This window comes from Mixophyes fleayi, chromosome 2 (assembly GCF_038048845.1).
Source record: "Mixophyes fleayi isolate aMixFle1 chromosome 2, aMixFle1.hap1, whole genome shotgun sequence".
NCBI classification, from domain to species: Eukaryota; Metazoa; Chordata; class Amphibia; order Anura; family Limnodynastidae; genus Mixophyes; species Mixophyes fleayi.
In genome coordinates, this window is record NC_134403.1 from 33,610,178 (window position 1) to 33,630,460 (window position 20,283).

The 20,283-nt window shown below is 40.0% G+C and overlaps 1 protein-coding gene across 1 annotated transcript in view; it reads left to right on the plus strand.

Moving 5' to 3' along the window:
- CNTN5 (contactin 5) overlaps nucleotides 1–20,283 on the plus strand; it is a 1,124,282-nt gene that overhangs the window by 1,093,928 nt on the left and 10,071 nt on the right. Inside the window, exons 22-23 of the mRNA XM_075198772.1 lie at nucleotides 10,786–10,895; nucleotides 19,903–20,089. Coding sequence (XP_075054873.1) covers nucleotides 10,786–10,895; nucleotides 19,903–20,089 — 297 coding nt within the window. The remainder of the gene's footprint in view (nucleotides 1–10,785; nucleotides 10,896–19,902; nucleotides 20,090–20,283) is intronic.

Below are 20,283 nucleotides of genomic sequence, written 5' to 3' on the forward strand. Positions count from 1 at the left end.
GCATAATTATTTTTCATGCTAGAACAGTAACTGATTCTTCACCTGATTTTTTCTAACCTAAAAGACCAGAGCTGGTGTCAATGTCATATACATGGTGTCTTATCATGTAGTGATTTGTTATATTATACTTCATATTATTTAAATTAAGATTTATTTCTGAACAGCGTATATAACTTTATGAAAAAACAGTACTGAGCGCTGTCTTCATTCCATGTGTTATAACTGGATATTTTTATGACATTGGTATTTTTACACCTACATATGTACTTTCCTGTATAAAGTCCATCTTGATGCTGCGACAGACATCGGATTGAAATTGTTGGCTCATATTTGATCTCCAGCGCCCGCCGGTATCAATTTTAGGTAGATTTATCAGTAATACCCCTTAAATGAACCTATTGGATTTTATTTATATATCTTGTCATGAAACGTGCAATCTGACATGCACCGAACCTGTCTTTTATGTTTTTCCCTATTCAGCCATTGGTTGATTGTTTTGCATGTCCCCTCATCCTCCAGACTATATGAACTTCTTGTTCTGGCAATATGGTCCTGTAGCCTGCTAAGCCGCTGGTATATATTTGGCTCCTCTGTATCCTGGTATCCTGTATCCGTCCCTATTAATCAGGTTGTTTCCAGCGTCATATGCTTCTCAGCTGATCCTGGTATCCTGTATAAGTGTCTATTCATCATTTCATTCCTATTCTACTGATCCTGCTATCCAGCACTACTTGCTTCTCAGCTAATTGTGGTATTCTGGTATCCAGGATCCATTCCTATACAGCCGACCCTGGTATCCGGTGCTGTTTGCATCTCAGCTGGTAACCTGGTATCCAGTATCCGTTCCCATTCTGGTCACTCCTTGTCGGCTATAACATCTTCTCCTGTCAGTATCATCTGGTACCCATTCGGAGGAACCGCAGCCTGCGGGGTGAAGTGTTGCCCAAACCTCCTTGTGGGGTTCCCTGGCGAAAACCTTCACCTCCGTGGTGGCTGAAGTCAAACCAAGCAGACTGCAAAGAGTCCAAACCATCCTTGTGATCTCAATCACACAATCTCATTTTGAGCAATGGCTGTGATAAGAGGAGAACAAATTCATCAAGAATACCCTTATCGGCCCATCTCTTCCTATCAGAACGAGCAACAATTTGATCACACGTCTTCTTGATGTGCTAAATTGTGGGATTACCCCTATAACAAGGCACTATGCTGCATTAATAGAGAATAATATCACCAAACACCAGTTGTCCTGCAGGGCCACATTTTTACAGCTTCATAGTGAAATATTGTTTTGTGTAGTCCACTGGGCAAGGATTGAGTTACAGAAGATACGATATAGATGGAATACAAATAACGGCATTGCTAGGTGTTTATGGGATTCAGTGCCTTTCTCCCAAAACCAAGCCGGCCACATTGTTCTACCATATGCACACTAATAAACGAGGAAATATGTTTATTATTAGACAGGCAAATTTAAAATCAGTAATATATACTAGAGCACCCACCCTAACACAGCCAGACTGAAATGTATATCAGAATTAATTTACAAGGTTAGCCTTTCAATCATTAGGCTAGGTACACACTGGAGATTTTTCCAACCAATGTTATCTTCAACGATTGTACCTACGACTGATATATGTGGGCAGCACAGGGGCCTAGTGGTTAGCACTTCTGCCTCACAGCACTGGGGTCATGAGTTCAATTCTTGACCATGGCCTTATATGTGTGGAGTTTGTATGTTCTCCCCGTGTTTGCGTGGGTTTCCTCCTGGTGCTCCGGTTTCCTCCCACACTCCAAAAACATACTGGTAGGTTAATTGGCTGCTATCAAAATTGACCCTAGTCTCTCCCTGTCTGTCTGTCTGTGTGTGTATGAGTGTGTGTCTATATTAGGGAATTTAGACTGTAAGCTCCAGTGGGGCAGGGACTGATGTGAATGGGTTCTCTGTACAGCGCTGCGGAATTAGTGGCGCTATATAAATAAATGATGATGATGATATGTGTACACACTGCAAACTATTTACCTTCAGATCTGTGCTCTTCAACTGGTTCTCTAGTCGTTTAGAGAAAGACAACACAATTGTCATTCATTCATTCCTGTCACACTGAATATCCGCCTTGTTATAGCTATCCACATGTCATATGAATTTCGTTAGCTTATGTGACTCTGAATTGAAATTTTCAGTCTCAGAACGAACAAATTATTCCATCTACAGCACTCATTACATTTAGTCACCGGGACATGTTCATTGCCGGCATCGGCTGATAAGACCATGACTCTGTAAACTCTATGGAGATCGTGGTCAGTGAGTGCACACACACTGCAGGATCGGAAGGTGATTGGAAATAGATTATTAAACAGTACAACCAACCAAATAAACCTACAATCGGCACTTTGGAACGACTGTCATTCATCGGGTAAATATACACACTAACACAATATGTGGCCGAGCGGTCGTTTCAGCCCGATAATCGGCTGACAAACCTCTACTGTGTACCTGGCCTTAGCCTATTATGGTCTGGTCTCATACAACATCCAGAAAAGGAAAGTGAGCATGTCCAGGGCAATTCTGCCCAGTAGCACAATATAGTAATTTAATTAAATAATACATGTCTTAGAGTACATGGACATATCACACATTCAATATACATTAGTAGTATATAAACGTATTGAAGTCTGTAATAAATATAACAGAATATGCAGTTGGAACGGAGCAATCTAATAGCAGAGCTTAGAGCTAAACCATTAATTGGAACAATGGTAAATAGCACTGTTAGCAATTCATACACATGATTACAGCAATATGGTTACTGCTACTATGTGTTTATGCAGTCTTGGGGGCAGAATCAATTGCCTGTGATGTTCCAAAGAACGTTGCGGACGGGCATTTTTAACGGCATTAAGGTAAAAAGTAGCACAGGTCAGTGTTTCTTCAATACAAAAAATATTGAGCGCGGTGTCTCGCGGTTGTTCCGGAGGCAGTTTGCACAGATTTTTTGGGAATTGAATCTGCCTCTTAAATCACTGTAATCCAGGAGTGAATGAGGAACATACCATTATCCAACTTGTGATAGGGCGTCAGTGGCTGGGTACAAATACGGGTGTAGTACCTATTGACCATACTTGCCAACTCTCCCGGAATGTCCGGGAGACTCCCGAAATTCGGGTCAGACTCCCGGGCTCCCAGGAGAGCTGGCAAATCTCCTGCATCCCGCTGCAGCCACCACTAAATGACGCGATTTGCCTGGCCCCGCCCCCTCCCGCCCTCCAGTGACGCCCATCTCCCGGAAACAGATTAGAGAAAGTAGGTAAGTATGCTATTAACGGTACTGACTACCCCGAAACAGAACAGAACGACATGAGGATTCCAAATGAATAGTACACCGACCTGTGAAAAAACCTACTTACCGGAAGGCAGATTACTTCACATGACAACTCTCTGTGTTGGTGGCTGGAGAAAATGACGTCATCAGCAATCGCGACTTGGCTTAAAGCGGCAATGGACGGACCTGCCTGTCATTTATGTAATGTAAGTACTCTTTTAGGGGTTAGGGGTGTTAGGGATGTTAGGGTTAGGAATTATTGTTAATCCTAATCCTAATCCGAACCCTAACCCTAACCTTAACCCCTAAAATAGTTGCTGATGACATAATTTTCTCCAGCCGGCAAGACAGGGAGTCGTGATGTGAAGTAATCTGCCTTCCGGTAAGTAGGTTTTTTCACAGGTCGGTGTACTATTCATTCGGAATCCTCATGTCGTTCTGTTCTGTTCTGTGTCAGGGTACAGTGAAACTGACTACCACCGACAAGTCCAGGGTGTGCTGCTCCAAGCTGAGCTTCTGCAGGTCATCTTCTTGATGACTGTGAGAATGGCCAAGTCGTATTGGCCATTCATCAAAGTTGCAATTGCTGTGTGAGACATGGACACAGCGACACCACTAAACTTCACTCACACCGGCCTCGGAGAGCATCTAGATCTACGTTACTGAGCTCAGCGACAGCTGATAGCTTAGCTGTATCTGACCATGCCATGAGTTTTGGGGCACTGTGTAAAAGATTTGGGGTGAATGCCCCCCATGTACATTCTTAACAACACCTTCCTACATAAATGTAAACGTTTACACTTTTGCCAAACAAATTAAAAACAACAGTTTCCTCTACCTCCTGGTTTCACTATCTATAAAGCAGACATTTGTATCTTTGTACCTAACCTGTGCAAGAAAAATCTATCTTTACCACCATTTGCTGATTGATTTTTAACAGTAATTGCCTGCTAGTTTACCCGGCAGGTGTTAATAGGGGCGGTTATTATCTTTGGGAAGTGATTTAGATGCCTGCATCCAACAACAAAGTAATTTTGAATGGCAGGTTCATCAATATCATTTTTCTTTAAATGTTGCTGTGTTTTATTTTATTTATACAAGTTTATGTTGTTGTTTAAAGGTGAAATAGAAGTGTAGCAAACTGAATATATTAATTGTAAATACAGATCTTACACTGATGGGTTTTAGTTTTCTGAATGCACGGTACAATAAATATTTAAAGCTGGAGACCTCAGATTCAAGTGTTTTACTTTAACATGTAGTATAAAACTTATGATAATGAGAAGATCATATACCCTACTATAAGTATATAGATATTTGAAGTCACCTTGAGTTCCGTGATCATATAATTATTTACATGTCATGGAATTCCATGGGTACTTCTACTATCCTTTTCATCCATGTGATTAGGAAAGATTTAACTCGATGGACCTGTGTCTGTTTTTCAACCTTATTAGCTATGCATCTATGCTATAATAGACAGTTTTCAATTTCAAACACATCAAGTTTCTGGCATTGATCGTGATAATCCAGGTTTGTTTTGCAGATATCACAGGATTCTTGTCATGTGACATCACTGATCATCGCTTATATCTTTAGCGAGTAGTGATGTCACTCTTGTAACAATATAAATATATTTTCAAAGGTATTTCTACATACACTATATGGACAAAAGTATTTGGCCACACCTGTTAATTATTGAATTGAGGTGTTTCAATCAGACCTGTTGTCACAGGTGTATAAAATCAAGCACCTAGCCATGGAGTCTCTATTAGACACATTTGTGATGCAAAATGGGCCATTCAGAAGAGCTCAGTGACGTCATGCGTGGTACTGTGATAGGATGCCACCTTTGCAATAAGACGGTTCGTGAAATTTCATCCTTGCTGGATATTCCACAGTCAACTTTGTGATATTATTCTAAAGTGGAAATGTTTAGGAACAAGAGCAACTCAGCCACGAAGCGGAAGACCACGTAATATCACAGAGCGGGGTCAACGAATGCTAAAACAAATGGTACGTAAAAGTCGCCAATGCTCTGCTGGACTGTGGAGAAATGTGTTCTGTGGAGTGACGAAATCATGCTTCTTTGTGTGGCAGTCAGATGGGCGAGTCTGGGTTTGGCAGATACCAGGAGAACGTTACCTGCCTGACTGCATTATGCCAACTATGAAGTTTGGTGGAGGAGGGATAATGGTACGGGGCTGTTTTTCAGGGTTTCGGCCTAGCCCCTTATCTTAAGCGAAGGGCAATCTTAATGCTTCAGCATACCAAGTCATTTTGGACAATGCTATGTTTCCAACTTTGTGGCAAATTTTTGGGGAAGGCCCCTTTCTATTCCAACATGACTGTGCCCCAGTGCACAATTCAAGGACTACAAAGACATGGCTTGATGAGTTCGGTGTGAAAGAACTTGACTGGCCCGCACAGAGCCCTGTTCTCAACCCCATTGAACACCTTTGGGATGAAATGGAAGGCAGATTGCAAGCCAGACCTTCTTGTCCAACAACAGTGCCTGACCCCATAAATGCTCTACAGAATGAATGGGCACAAATTCCCACATAAATGCTACAACATCTTGTGGAAAGCCTTCCAAGAATAGTGGAAGCTGTTATCCCTGCAAAATGGGAACCAACTCAACTATATAACCAACTATAATAAAGCAAATATATTTGAATACAATGGGCCTGATTCATTAAGGAATGTAAAGCCAAAAAAAAGTAAGTTTGCACCTTGGCAAAGCCATGTTGCATTGCAGGGGGAGGTAAATTTAAAATGTGATAGCAGATTTATAGTTTGGGTAGGCCATGTCCTCGATCAACTTTTAATGTCAGTGTACAAATAAAGCTATCAAGTATTTGTGTGCTTCATGAAAAAACAGCCAGTATTTTCCTTATGTGCAAAATAATAAACTCATTTGAACCCCTTGCATTGTAACATGGTATTGCCAAGGTTCAAAGTTACTCATATTTTTGCTTTACTTTTGTTAATGAATCAAGCCCAAAGTCATTACAGTCCTTGTTGGTGTAATGGTCAAACATCCTAATACTTTTGTTCATATAGTGTATATTGATGTCCCTTGTATTTTATAATATTTTATTGCATTAGTAAATCATTGAAGTAGCGAGAAGAATTAATAAGCCAGTTTAAATTTTGCTTCTCCAAATAGGTGTTCACAGTTCTGTTTGCTTATGTGGTGTGGAAATGGTTGTATGCCGATTCGCTTGCCCCTACAAATGCTCACTCTGTACCCCTTTATCTTATTTTGATAATCTCGCTCTGCAAAAGGAAATCTCATTTCTGCATGTATTAGCAAAACTAGGCACAGTCAACACTTAGCAAAGAATGCGCTAGCCCCTCCCAACTCCACCCATTGGCTGGTGCAAACACTTAGCAAAGAATGCGCTAGCTCCGCCCAACTCCACCCATTGGCTGGTGCAAACGCTGTCATCTTGCTTCACAAACCCATAGACTGGTGTAAATGGAGGTGCATGATCAAAGAAAGTTTTCCTGCGTCAGGAGGGTTCTGCAGAAATATGAAACAATTATGACGAAAAAATGTATTTGCAGTTTAATATCCAGATTCTACTTGTTGCTAAATATTTCTTTATTTTAAATCAATGTAATGCTACACATATTATGATAGGGTATGTTTTTTACATAGCGCACACATTGCTTTTTTCCATCTTGCATACAGACTTGGGAAAATTTCTGGCTACAAATTCTTGTTTAATTTCCACATTTTTGGGGGTATAGGGTTGATGAACATTTAGACACAAACATTTAAAGCTCGTCCATACGAGCATTTTTTTGTGTGCAAATTACTAGTTGCATTTTAAACAAAATGGGATGGACATAACCTAAAGAAAACAATGCAGTCATAATTGTATCTCATTTATTTCTGTACTGTGTGTTTCGTCATCCGCTGTGTGAACAATACCATTGAATGGCATGTAAAGGGTGTCGTCACAATAATAAATAATAATAATAATTTTGACAAGAACTTAAAAAGGTTCTTATTTATAGACATTTGTAGACATAAATGTTTGTAGATCTAAAAAGGTACATTGTAAACCCCTATAGATCTAAATATACACAGATGTAATGGAGTACTTGAACTTCAATGGTCAAGATGGCGTGGTCTGTCAGGAAAAAGGGAGAGTCCTCATTTCAAATGGGCTTTACATGAATGAATTAGGGTCTAGTTTGGGTGGATCAGTGGTGTAGATTAACTCTCTATTTTTTCAACCAGATATTTTTGGAGGTGTGATAAGCAGGTTTTTTGTAAGTGTTTCTAAACATGTGGGGTAGCAAAGTGGTTAGCATTGCTGCCACACAGTGCTGAGGTCATGGTTCTATTCTGACCAGGGCACTAACTCATACTTGCCAACTCTCTTGGAATGTTTGGGAGACTCCCAAAATCCATGTAGGTTTCCCGAACTCCTGAGAGTGCAGGCAAACACTCCCACAATAGGAGCCTCAATGACGCTATTTGCGTTGAATCGCTTTATTTTGGCCCCGTCCTCTACGTCAAAATATCAATTTCATCGTGGGGGGGGGGGGGGGGAGGAATGACGCAACTAACCTGGATCGCCCCCCACTCAATGTTGGCAAGTATGCAAAAACTGCACTATTCTCATTTCCTCCCACAATCCAGTAACATATTGTTAGGTTTGTTTTTGTGCATGTGTTTGTCCTAGAGAATTTAGACTGCAAGTTCTATTAAGGCGGGGACTAGTTTAAATGATTTCACATACTCTGTAAAAGTGCAGCGTAAAATGTTGGTTCTTTATAGATAAAGATTAACACAGGGTCTTTGATAAACATTTACAGAAAGCATTTACTGACGTACGAGGGGAATATCTATAGATATACAGGGAGGGGGGGTTACTTTTCATACACATAACCAGTATTTGGTTAGAAAAAAAGGTTAAACAGCTTGTAACCTAAGATGGAGAGATTAAGAATGATAAATTGTGCACATTTAGCTGTGGTCTGCACACAATGCTTTTCATGTTTGTTTCTATCTCATAAAAACATGCATGTCCTTGTCAGATATTTATAGATACTGTATTTTATCTGTGCACACGTTTTCCTACAGACTGATTTATTGCATTCTTGGATGACACTTAATTTCCCAGTCATCTATAGGATAACGCACTGAAACCTTCTAGATTAAATGTATTCACTCTATTTGGTGAAATGTCCATAATTAAACGTTTTCTCCAGCACATCTCATACAAATCAAGAACGATCATCACTGCATGAGCATTTTATACAGCTGTTTCTAACTCCATTAAAAGGGATAAGAAACCCTTCAAAAATAAATATTGTGTGTGTCAGTATTTATATTCTGAGTGTAATAAAACAAAAAAAGCTACAGTAAACCAGCTAATCCTGGAGTATGAAAATGTCCAGATTAATACAGTTGGAATAGAATTTATAGAATCACCTTTCTCATCAATACCAATTAGTTAGCTATATCATCATCACACCATTCCCATTGAACATAAATGGGTGTAGTTGCAGCATGCTTTTAGGTACACCACAGCGCACCATAGATTGTGCCGTAAAGTCTTCTCCTATACTGCCCTTATATAATATTTAACCTCAACTCCTTGTCTACACACAACTTAATCCTCATTCTAATTCATTATCTCTAAATCTGCTGGGTCATCCAATTCAGTGGACACCACTCCCAAGAGAAGTACTCAGTGTTGTCTGTTTGCATGGTGAAGAAAGCATTTATGGATAGGCACTAAAATTTGGTTGTTAAGCTAGTTCATCCTATGAAAATAATATAAAGATGGAGTACACTTTAGTTTACATCCTCATAGACTAACTAAGGGGAGGTTTCCTAGTGCCTGGAAACCCCCCCTCCCAGCCTGGGGTACTGTATGCTTTAGGTGGCTGGACCCTACACCTGGACCACCCACTTTGCAGCTTGTGTGCAGATCGTTTCTGTCTGCACTGTTCACAGCCATCTCTCCCCAACAAGTATTGAAAGCAGCAAGAACAGGTAGGAGAGAGCAGGACAGTCTGTCAACTGTTCTATCACACTCAGTCAGGACTTTGTCCTGATTGTAGGGACAGTTGGCAGGTATGTCCTGCTTCACACAGCTCTGCTCAAAAAGGGAGAGCTGTGTGCCCCTAACAGTAGTGCACGCAGCATTGCCTGTGTATATGATGGGGATAGGAAGAGTTGGAGTGCAGTCAAGCACTGTCTAAAATTATAGCCACGCCCTGAAGCATTGTGACCACGCCCACTGGTGGTGTGGCATGGAAACCCCTCTCTACAAATCTTGATCCTGTGCTGCATTATGGTGAAGACAGTCCAGCGATGTTCCTGCAACACGGTCTTCCAGTTACTTCTTCCATGCAGTATTTGTAAATTCTCATTTCACCTAATTTAATCTATGATTGATACTGGCAGGATCGACTCATTCTGTGTGGTGTGGTTAGGGTCAGACTGGGAATATTTCAGGGCGAAACATATAAAATTGTGTGTCAAACTAGCGAAAATGGTAAATATTTATTGGAAAATTTGGAAGATTTCACTAATCTGTAGTCACAATTATGTGGTAATGTTGAAATAGGCAGCATATAGTACATATTCTATCACCTATGTGCTACCGCAACAGTATGTCACCTAACTAAACTCACAGTAAGCTGTACCGTAGTTTAATTTATAATTATATGAAGTGACCCGCAAAATTGGCCAAGAATTCTGATTAGTTTTTTTGTTTCCTCTCTCTCTTGTTAACATTTCTTATCTAATTCCTTATGCAAATGTTAGGGAGGAGATATATTCAGCAGGTATTCTAGTTATAGAAAAATTAAGCTGAATGTTGTTTGGGGGAATGAAAGAAATAAAGGTATATATAACAATTTGCTTCTTTTAGCACAGTGTCATGTCTGTAACTCTTTGGGCCTGATTCATTAAGGATCTTAACTTGAGAAACTTCTTATTTCAGTCTCCTGGACAAAACCATGTTGCAATGCAAGGGGTGCAAATTAGTGTTCTGTTTTGCACATAAGTTAAATACTGACTGTTTTTTCATGTAGCACACAAATACTTCATAGCTTATTTGTACACCGATATTTGTGTGCTACATGAAAAAACAGACAGTATTTAACTTATGTGCAAAACAGAATACTAATTTGCACCCCTTGCATTGTAACATGGTTTTGTCCAGGAGACTGAAATAAGAAGTTTCTCAAGTTAAGATCCTTAATGAATCAGGCCCTTTATTTGGAATTTAGAGACCTCACTGTTTTATGTGGGTTGACTTGAGGCAATGATGTACAGTTGATAACAACTCTGAGACAGTGGTAGGCAACTAGCTTACTGAGGAGCTTGGGAGATTTAGCACAGCCACATTTTGCCTTTCATTCTGCAATAGCTGGAGCTGGCTTGTTACAAGATTTGCTACAACATATGTGTTTCTAATCCTTTCTATAGAACCCAGCAATGCTCCCACAGATGTCAAAGCAACAGGCTTGTCTGCATCCGAAATCCTTGTCACATGGAGATCTTCCAAGGATAATGTGGGGAGACCCCTGGGATTTGAGGTATGCATGTAAAAGTCACTGAACCTCTTATACTTTTGCATTCACTTGACTAACCTGGTATTATTATTATTATTATTTGTATAAACAACTGTCAAATATATTCTTATCTTAAATCTTTCACAATAGTGTCCATTTTAGGACCTACCTCTTTCATTACAGAGACTGACAACGATACTGTTGGCCAGTAATTACTGGTTATCTGCTTCATATCCCTTTATGTCCATGAACTCACCTCAATGCTCTCAGCACCACCACCGCCGCACCTGCAATTTTCCGCATACCTGTCACGGGGGGAAAAATTAATTTATAAATAACTTAAGGGGGACATTTTTAATTTACATTATATTATCATTTTGCTCCATAATATAATGAAAAATTAAATTTGCTTCCATAAGTTAAATAGAAGCTAATTTTAACACCTTAATCAATAAACAATGATTGCCCCCATAATTTATAAGCCAATGGTGCCTCCTCTTATGTTCTGAATGTCAAGGTGGCTCAAACACTACGCAGTTTTAGCTATCTAGCCTATCAGAAGCAGGTCTAAGAACCGTTTTGGCATCGCCAACCATCACCAGCGGTTTGACAGATCAGTCTCAAACAGCGCTATAGTAAATGCAACGGTTTAGAGCACTGAACTGCCAGCGATGTGCGGCGGTTTAAAACCACCAGAAAAAACACCTTTTAGTAAATTGAGCTCTGAAAGCTAATCAGGTGGACTCCTGCTTCTGGTACTGCTCCAGACAGAGGCAACGTCACCATGTAATAGAAGCCATAGATGTCATGTTGCGTAGACTAAAATCTGTGTAAACAGTTAATTTATTTGATATATATTATATTGCTGTGAAATCACAAGCCTTCATATATATATTATTAATATCCAGTAGTTTGTTACCTTGCTTTTTAAGCTGACTATTGAATTTTTTTCGTTCACTAGAGAGACAGTAATATAGTATAAACTGATATTGTTGAAAACTTTACCACCCTGTTGTCATACTCCCATACGGCATGTGAAACATCCCCTGCGGCCACTTAATTAAAGCTGCTGCCAGCAACTGCGGAGAGCCGGCTACTAATGTCACTCCGCAATTATAGATAACCCTGGGTGGTGCTGTGTTGATGACGGAGGTTGCAGGGTAGCCGTTTTCCATATTACTGTGCCACATATGGAATATAACATTTTGCACACTGCTTTAATTTATGCTTCATTAGCCGGAAATTTGCAGTTTAATTGCTTCAGCTGTGTAATGGACACGTTGGAGGTTTAAGTGGTCGTTCTGCAACCCAGATACTTGTAAAACAAATCAGTCCTACTTTAGAGGATGCTTACGGGGCAATAAACACCAGATAAAGTCATTCTGCTGCAAGCACTTAAAATTCAAGCGTGTCTTCACCCCCTATGTAAGGATTTGATATACTGAGCTAAGTGCAATCTTTGTCATACAAAATAAAAACTGCTGAACTGAGATCTTCAGTTTGCTGAAAGAACATTAAACTGCTTTAGATTGTGAGCTCTTTTGGTCATTCGGTTATTACAAATATTATTTAAAGATGGAACTACCCTATACATTTCTAAGATGTTCCTCTTGCGGAGATCCCCAGTTATCTGTAGATCGTCACCCACCCATCCACCTCCTCCGCATCCACTCGGACTCTACATTGGTCCAATCCCTGCAATCTAAACTTAGGTGTCAGTGCTCTAGGTTTCAATTGTCACCTGATTGTTGCAACAGGAAGAAGGACCTGTCTTCGGGAATCTGTGCCATGCCTAGCAGGTTTACCATTGCTCAGTTCTCCTCTCTGTAACCAAATCCTGGTGCCCCCTGTTTTTCAATCACGAGCAAAACCTAACCTACATTGTGATTGTTTTTACTAACAGTAAAAGACTATGTATACCTGCTCCCGATCTGAGTACTTAGAACCAACTTTGCTGTTATTGTAGTTTAGTTCTTTGCACTGAAATAGCAAGCAGCGAAACGCGTGTCTGAAGAGCCGTAGTTCTGTGTATGTCTGTTGCATAATGTTTATAATTAGAGATGCTCAGGCTCGATTCCCAGAGAACCCAATATACCCGAACTTAGCAGATCCGAGTTTCTTTCGAGGTTTTTTGGATTTGAAAATGAGGCAAAACGTCATCGTTACGTCGTTGGATCTCGCGATTTTTGGTTTCTTTTTTAAGAGTCAACATAACGGTCGGTGGGAAGGATATGCGGGCCAAGGACAATTCCATCTTGCACCATTCTTCTTTTCCACCACTGCTGTGTGCCAATGTGCCCTAGATGTGCTAGGAAGTGCTGTGTGTTTGTGCCATTGTCTTTGTCCTAAAGTGTATGAAAATAATATTGTGATCTGTGAGGTGGTCAAAATTGGCTGCAAATGACTTGAAATTAGTGTTTTTGAGGTTAATAATAATGTAGGAACAAAAAAAGAGCAAAATTATGTCATTTTAGCATATTTTAGGATTTTTTATTTAAAAAAAAATCCAAAACCAAAACACACGAGGGCGGTTTTGCCAAAACTAAAACCAAAATCAAAACACAAAGCTAATTCAGATCCAAAACCAAAACCAGTTGACGGGGGTCAGTGAGCATCTCTAGTTATAATGCTAGATAGCAATTCACATTAGTACCTAGCTCAGCATGTCAGGGACACAGTGATTCTATTATTCAGAATAACAGGTACAACCACTCTAGAGATGTAGACTGCCCCTCAAGGCCGACGCGCTAATCTTCACAGACAATACAGGTGGGAATATAGCATCTGAATTACAGGAGAATCCACCCGTTACTTCACTAATGAATCTGGTGTCTTTATAGAAAAGTGGCAGTTTTTCATCAATGCTAATATATTCTTTGGGCATTTCAATTAAATAAAACGTATTTATACATTAAGAAGTGACTAAGAGACTAACCACCAGGATCATTGGTTAATGGTGGATCCATACGGACAAAGGTTGCAGCTATAATTGCTGACTAAGATTTCTGATAGTGAGCTGCAAACACATCAAACGCACCACACAAGAAGCCGTCTAGAGGGGTTGACTTCTCTACCATTAGTTTATCCAATGAAGACAGCGAACCATATGGCATAAGAAACAATCCTAAAATATGCATGATGTATTCTAAGCTATGTCCACAATGAATGTGAAGGATATCATACCTGCATAACTAACATTGGATAGACAATAAACAGAGAAATCCTGATTTGATCATTATTCTAGAGAGAATTAGTGACGTTAGATACGATTGAAACACTGTGCTGCACTTATACGTCAAACCGTCCATAGGATGTAAATCGTTCACACCAAAAGTACATCTATAGCAAATGTAAAATAATTCAACCTTATAGAAAAGTGCCAGGAGAATGTGAAATACATCAATATATATATATATATATATATATATATATATATATATGGATATAGATAGAGATAGATTATGTATATATATAGATATACATATATTTATATTTATACACATTCTGAATGCAACTCGCACTCCGTATTCTACACACGTCTACATGAGTTCCAGAATTCCTGAATTCATCAAGGAACAGATCTCAGGATACATGCGCTGTTGATTTCTGGAGCGGGTCTGCTGTGCTCTAGTACATAAAACACTGCAGGATACGTCCAATACCTACGTAGATTATAAATTCTCAAAAGAACGCACAGGAGAAAAAAAAATAGAAGTAATGTCACATAGTACTAATAACTGCATTAGTACTATGACCCCACATCCTCTTATCCTATTCCCCTTACTCCAGCACTAGGCAACCTAGTTCACTTCAGGATCCTCATGGGCGGCCCTCTAACCTTCAAACGGGCCGCACATTATTCTTAATCTCAGTAATAAGTTAAAACAATACGTTTAATTAAAGAAAGAGACATCTGTCTGTAATAACATATCAGCGGGTATTTTAATTCAATACTACTAACAAATCTGAAAGCAGGACGGATCTTGGGACGCAGGTTACAGCTCGTGGGTCCTACGTGGCCCTGGGGCCGCATTTTAACCATCATTACCCCATCATTTACCAGAAATATAAGTAATTTATAGGGGCATATTCAATTAGCTTTCCGGTTCGCGGGATCGCGCCGTAACGGCCCGCGAAGTCAATCCACGGTACCGCAATAACGTGGATTTTCGTTTGCACCCCATAGGGATGCGTACAAAAATCCGTATTACCGGCAATACAGCGCAGGTTTCGCGGTAACGCGCGTTACTGCAAACCGGAAAGCTAATTGAATATGCCCCATAATGTCCAAGCTGCAAAAACAGAAAGTAAGAAGTAAAGAAATAAATATAAAATCTTTGCTTTCCTTATGAACTGTGCTGCCTCAGGAATGTGTCATATCCAGACACCTTAGCAATTTCCCTACATAATATATTGCTCATATTCTCTAAGTGTGTATTTTCTCTTGATTGCAGTTGGTATAGCTTGGGCAAGATAACATTCCACACTTGTCTACTTTAACATTCTATGTTGCAATCTAATTTGTGTGCCATGTAATTCGGTAAGCATCTGGTATTGGTCGGAAATTAAATAAATTAAATTCATTACAATTGCCAAAGAAAAATCAAATTTCTGCTAATAAAAAACAAAAACTAAAATACAAGAGAAAGTGCTGCATGAAATAGGCAGCTGCATTCATTAGCATATAAAACAGAATTTAAATGTGTTTCTACTTGAGAAAACTTTTTCAGCATAGTTGATTTCATTAGATGTTTTACTGTGTTCTATAATGCATAGTGACTTGTTTTATAGAAATGGATTGACTTGGTTAAGCCATATTGCTACTATATTATACAGTCATGTTTTCTTCTACCATCGCCATTTATTTAAATGTTCTCCCTGTGAGGAGTTAGTGAATTACGGACTGAAATGTTTAATAGATGCCTGCAGTGTGTGTGGGGAATTTGTATGCTCTCTTCCTGAGAAAGTAAGTAATTCGTTAGTGTGCCATTTATGAAAACTTAATAAACACCATGAAACTATGAGAAAAGCGGTCACTCGTCATAATTGAAAAGATAAGTAAAAGTAAAACAGATACAAATGTGTTAGTATCACATAAGCTGTTTGATCCATTAACCCATAAACCGTGGCTTGATAAAGGAACGGAATTATTCCCTGTATTCAAGCCTAGATTTCTGGAAATCCAGCACAGGCTTATGCCTAGGGTCGAAAAAATGCAGGGGCAGTAGGTTTGCCCTTTGGTTTATCTTCCTACCATGTATACCTACTATCATTAAACATAAATAAATGCGGATGGGTGATTACTGGTAGTGCCCGTTTTTATTTTACACAGATGGAACGCGTTAGAGGTTGGGGCGACAAATCTCTGTGAAGCAACCCCTAGAGTTTAGGGTAGCAGATATGTTAACCTGTCTGCACTAGAGACTCGATGGGAGATTCAATTCAGCGCGATGTGTCTACGGAATGTCCACGGAGATACATTGCGCCGATGTTCTGAACTCCCCCCCTATATGTTGTCTTGCCAGTGTGCAGGGTTGTTGTTTTAGGCCCCTTTCTCTAATATCCAGTCTCAGCACTATAATGCTTCATTTAAGTTTCATATACAAACTTCAACCTCATTATCCTCCCTGTGCACTTAAAATTGCCACAGAGAACCCAGATTATTCAAAACATGGCCATATATACAAGCAGCTGCCCAGGTTATGCCAGCATTGCCCATATGATTATAAACACACAGGGTTCATATGAATAAGTATCAGAAGTACTCAGAGTACAGCAATAGAGCCATATAATTCATTACGAGACGGTGCCCACATTATACCAACAACATCCATATGACTATACCAGCAGTGCCTAGATTGTGCCAGGAGTGACAATATGGTTATATACTAGCGAGTATCCATGTTAGACAAGATTTGTGCATAAACGTGTATATAACTAGGTACACAGATTAGTAGATGATGTTGTTTAATACGTGCATTTGTTCAAAATAAAATGTGTTGCAAGCTCGCAGGTATTCCGAAATTCATAAATGAACCTCCATTATCTGTATGATTCTGGACCTTGATGGCAGGTAACAGTAGAGACTTGCCCAGTGCTTTGGATTAATACATATAGATAACTAAATAAAAATAGACACTTGCGCGCAGGTGAAACTTGCCAAAAACAGAGATTCACAAAACTTTATTGGTCTCATTTAAAAGCTAACACATTCCATGTAACATTTGAGCAATGTAATTTATCTGTAAAAGTTGACAAACGAGAACCAGTTACAGCACAAAATAATGCAGCTTATCAATCCACTAGGAGCCAATGATATCTCTAGGACGCCAGCCACAGGTGAAGTGATTGGCTGTGTTTTCATTTATACAATATATTGGTTCATTCCTTATAGATATCTGACCCACTGAATGTAGGTGATAGGGCAGACTTTGTCATATGACAAGACGCATCTTTACACCACTTTATCTTTGACTAAACCTTTATACCTTAGGGTTAAGTCTTTACCATGAAATATAATAATGCACTTTTTTAACGATGATTAAGAATCGTGAATCCTCTGGTATAGAGGACAAGGAATGACAGCTTTTCTCATCTAACTGGGGTTTGATTTGTTCAGTTCTTCTTCTTGCCTTCCAGACAAATTATCCATGTGTAAATGACCAACTATGACAGACATCACTTTAAAGTCTGGGATTCTCCTCTCTCTGCTAATGTCAACCAGTATTTGCAGTCACTTGAAATGCCACAAGGCAGAGTCCTCATTTCTGCTGACTGCCTCATCGGGTCGCTTAGGAACCAACAATCTTATCTCCTTAACCTGAAACACGTGTACATAGTTCAGTCTCTAAACTACTATTTATTGTCTACTTCAATTCATCAGCAGAACTTTCAGTAAGTTCTATTAATCAGGTCACATATTAAAATATGGACAACAGGGGTCTGTAAGAGGAAGCAAAGTGATAATGAAATCAGGACATTGTTGACCCCAGTTAGTGCTTACATTATACGGAATATACAGCGGCCAAGCGGGTGCACAACTGCGGTATCCACACAGCAAACAAAACCAACAACCACATTGCATTTACCTTATTTCAGCACCAATAATACCTGCATTAATACAATACACTATTCTGCCACTTATTTTCTGTCTGTGTGAGTGTTACAAAGAAAAACCTAATCACTGAGGGACTCGTGTAGAATTGGACGCAGTTTCCGTCTAAAATGCAGACGGCAATTGCATCCCAAAAAAAGACACACAGAAACCTATGTTGAGCTGGATACATCTAAGCTGATCGTCGCCACTATCAGTTCGTACACCAGTGACTGAACACCCGCAAGTTTCCCGTCTCCTAGCAGGTGAATATGCATCCGAATCTCAGTCTACATGAGTCGCATTGGCCCCAACACGCCCTGACACGGCCCCTCCTTCCCGCGCTCCACCTCTTTAATCGTAATGTGATGCAAGCATCTGTAAAGTCAAGATACGTCTCAGTCTGCGTATGGACGCAAACATAACTATTGCTTTGTAGGTATGCGCAGAAGTAAAAAAGTGTGTTGTACACAGAATACGCAGTTTGTGTTGAACTCTACATGAGCCTCCGAGAGGTTTAAATTTTTCATAAAGTTTCCATCTCTCTTTCATATGCATATAACAAAGGCAAAATATACTTATATTGATCCATATGTACACCATACTTGCCAACATTTTAGATTTGGGTTCCGGGAGCTGCTGGGGGCGGGGGGAGGTCGGCGTGCAGGGGGCGGGGCTCCGAAAATCGCGTCATTTTGGCCCCGCCCCGTGACATAATGACGCAAAACGCGTCATTTTACATTCCTGGTGAATCGCGGCGTTTGAACCAAATTCTGCCCACTTCACTAGGAAGTCACACTCCCGGAAGTCGAGGAGACTCTCGCAAAATGCGGGAGTCTCCTGGACATTCCGGGAGAGTTGGCAAGTATGATGTACACATGTTGTGTGTTGTGTAGCATCTCACAATTGTGCCACACCAGAACATTTTCGAAAGCAAAATCGGGATAAAGTAATCCCAAATCTCAACCCATCCAAACTTTACCTGACCGATTAGTTCCTACCACACCTAATTGAAACTACGCCCACTTCCCAAATGGACATGCACTTTATAAAATTCAGGACTATTGTTCCGCTATTTATTATTGGAATAATCAGAATTAGTAGCATATCAATAGGGCTTTGGGGGCCCCAGCTTCTTTTCCTTTCCTTCTTTTCCCTCATGGCCTCACACTGGTTGCCATTTGTGTGTGTGTATATGTTTGTGAGACTTGTAGTTCCACATCACTGTCGATCTGCCCATCTTCTGCTTTAATACGTAAGGCTACATATCATCATTAATAGAGCAGCCTGGGAACATCCATCACCGTATTTATCCCTGTTTCCCCAGCAAAGGTCATTTTGACATTGTCAGAGCTCTTTATAAACCAAATGTGACAGACACCTGTCCTATCTGGAATAGCTGAGAGACAATCTTCCCCATCCATGGCTGTTTTGCTTATGCTTTCCCTAAAACACTAAACCCGCTACAGTCTATCCTTAGGTGGTCTGTCAAAGTTTATCCATCACATCCGAGCGGCTCTTTCTCTATTTGGATAGTGATAAGGGCAAATGTTTATTATATAGCTGCACCTTGCGAATCATTGTGCAGAGACGCTTAGATTGACTGGTTAGAATCGGGGTGAGGTAAGACATTCCGGAATTCTGCTTAAATTTTTTTGACTGTCTGTCAGCATTTGTTTTCTACTATTCTGTCCAGGCAGTCAAACAGTGTAATATGTAATCCCAGGCTCTGAATTTCAATGATTGTGTGAGTAATAGAGAGACATCTTGACCCCAGACAGCTGGGCGAGGTGCTCATGTTTAAAATAGCCTGTTAATTTCCTGACAGAAGGGTCGTCTTCCCGCGGGGAGTCCGGTGCCTTCAAATAGTCAATAAAGGAATAAGGTGAAAACTTCACGGCTGCCAAAATTAATCTTCTGTGTGGTCAATGTTGGCAGGTTAGTTACTGGAAAGATATGGAGCAAGAAGAGGCTGCGGAAAAAGTGAAAACCGCTGGAAATGAGTCGTCCATCATTCTGACAGAGTTAGAGGGAAACACATTGTATCACATAACGGCGAGAGCGTTTAACAAAGCCGGATATGGGCCCACGAGCTCGGGCATACGGGGAAGCACCAAGAAGTCACGTAAGTGACCTAACGTCTCTTTCATTGGTTACCATGCCCTCTTTTTAGCGGTAGATTGATCAAAACTCCTTAAAAGGAAAACTGGAGCTGTTGCCCATAGCAACCAATCAAATTCTAGTTATCATTTTCTAGAATATGGAAGCTAGAATCTGATTGGTTGCTATGGGCAACACCCCTTTATGCTTTGTAGATGG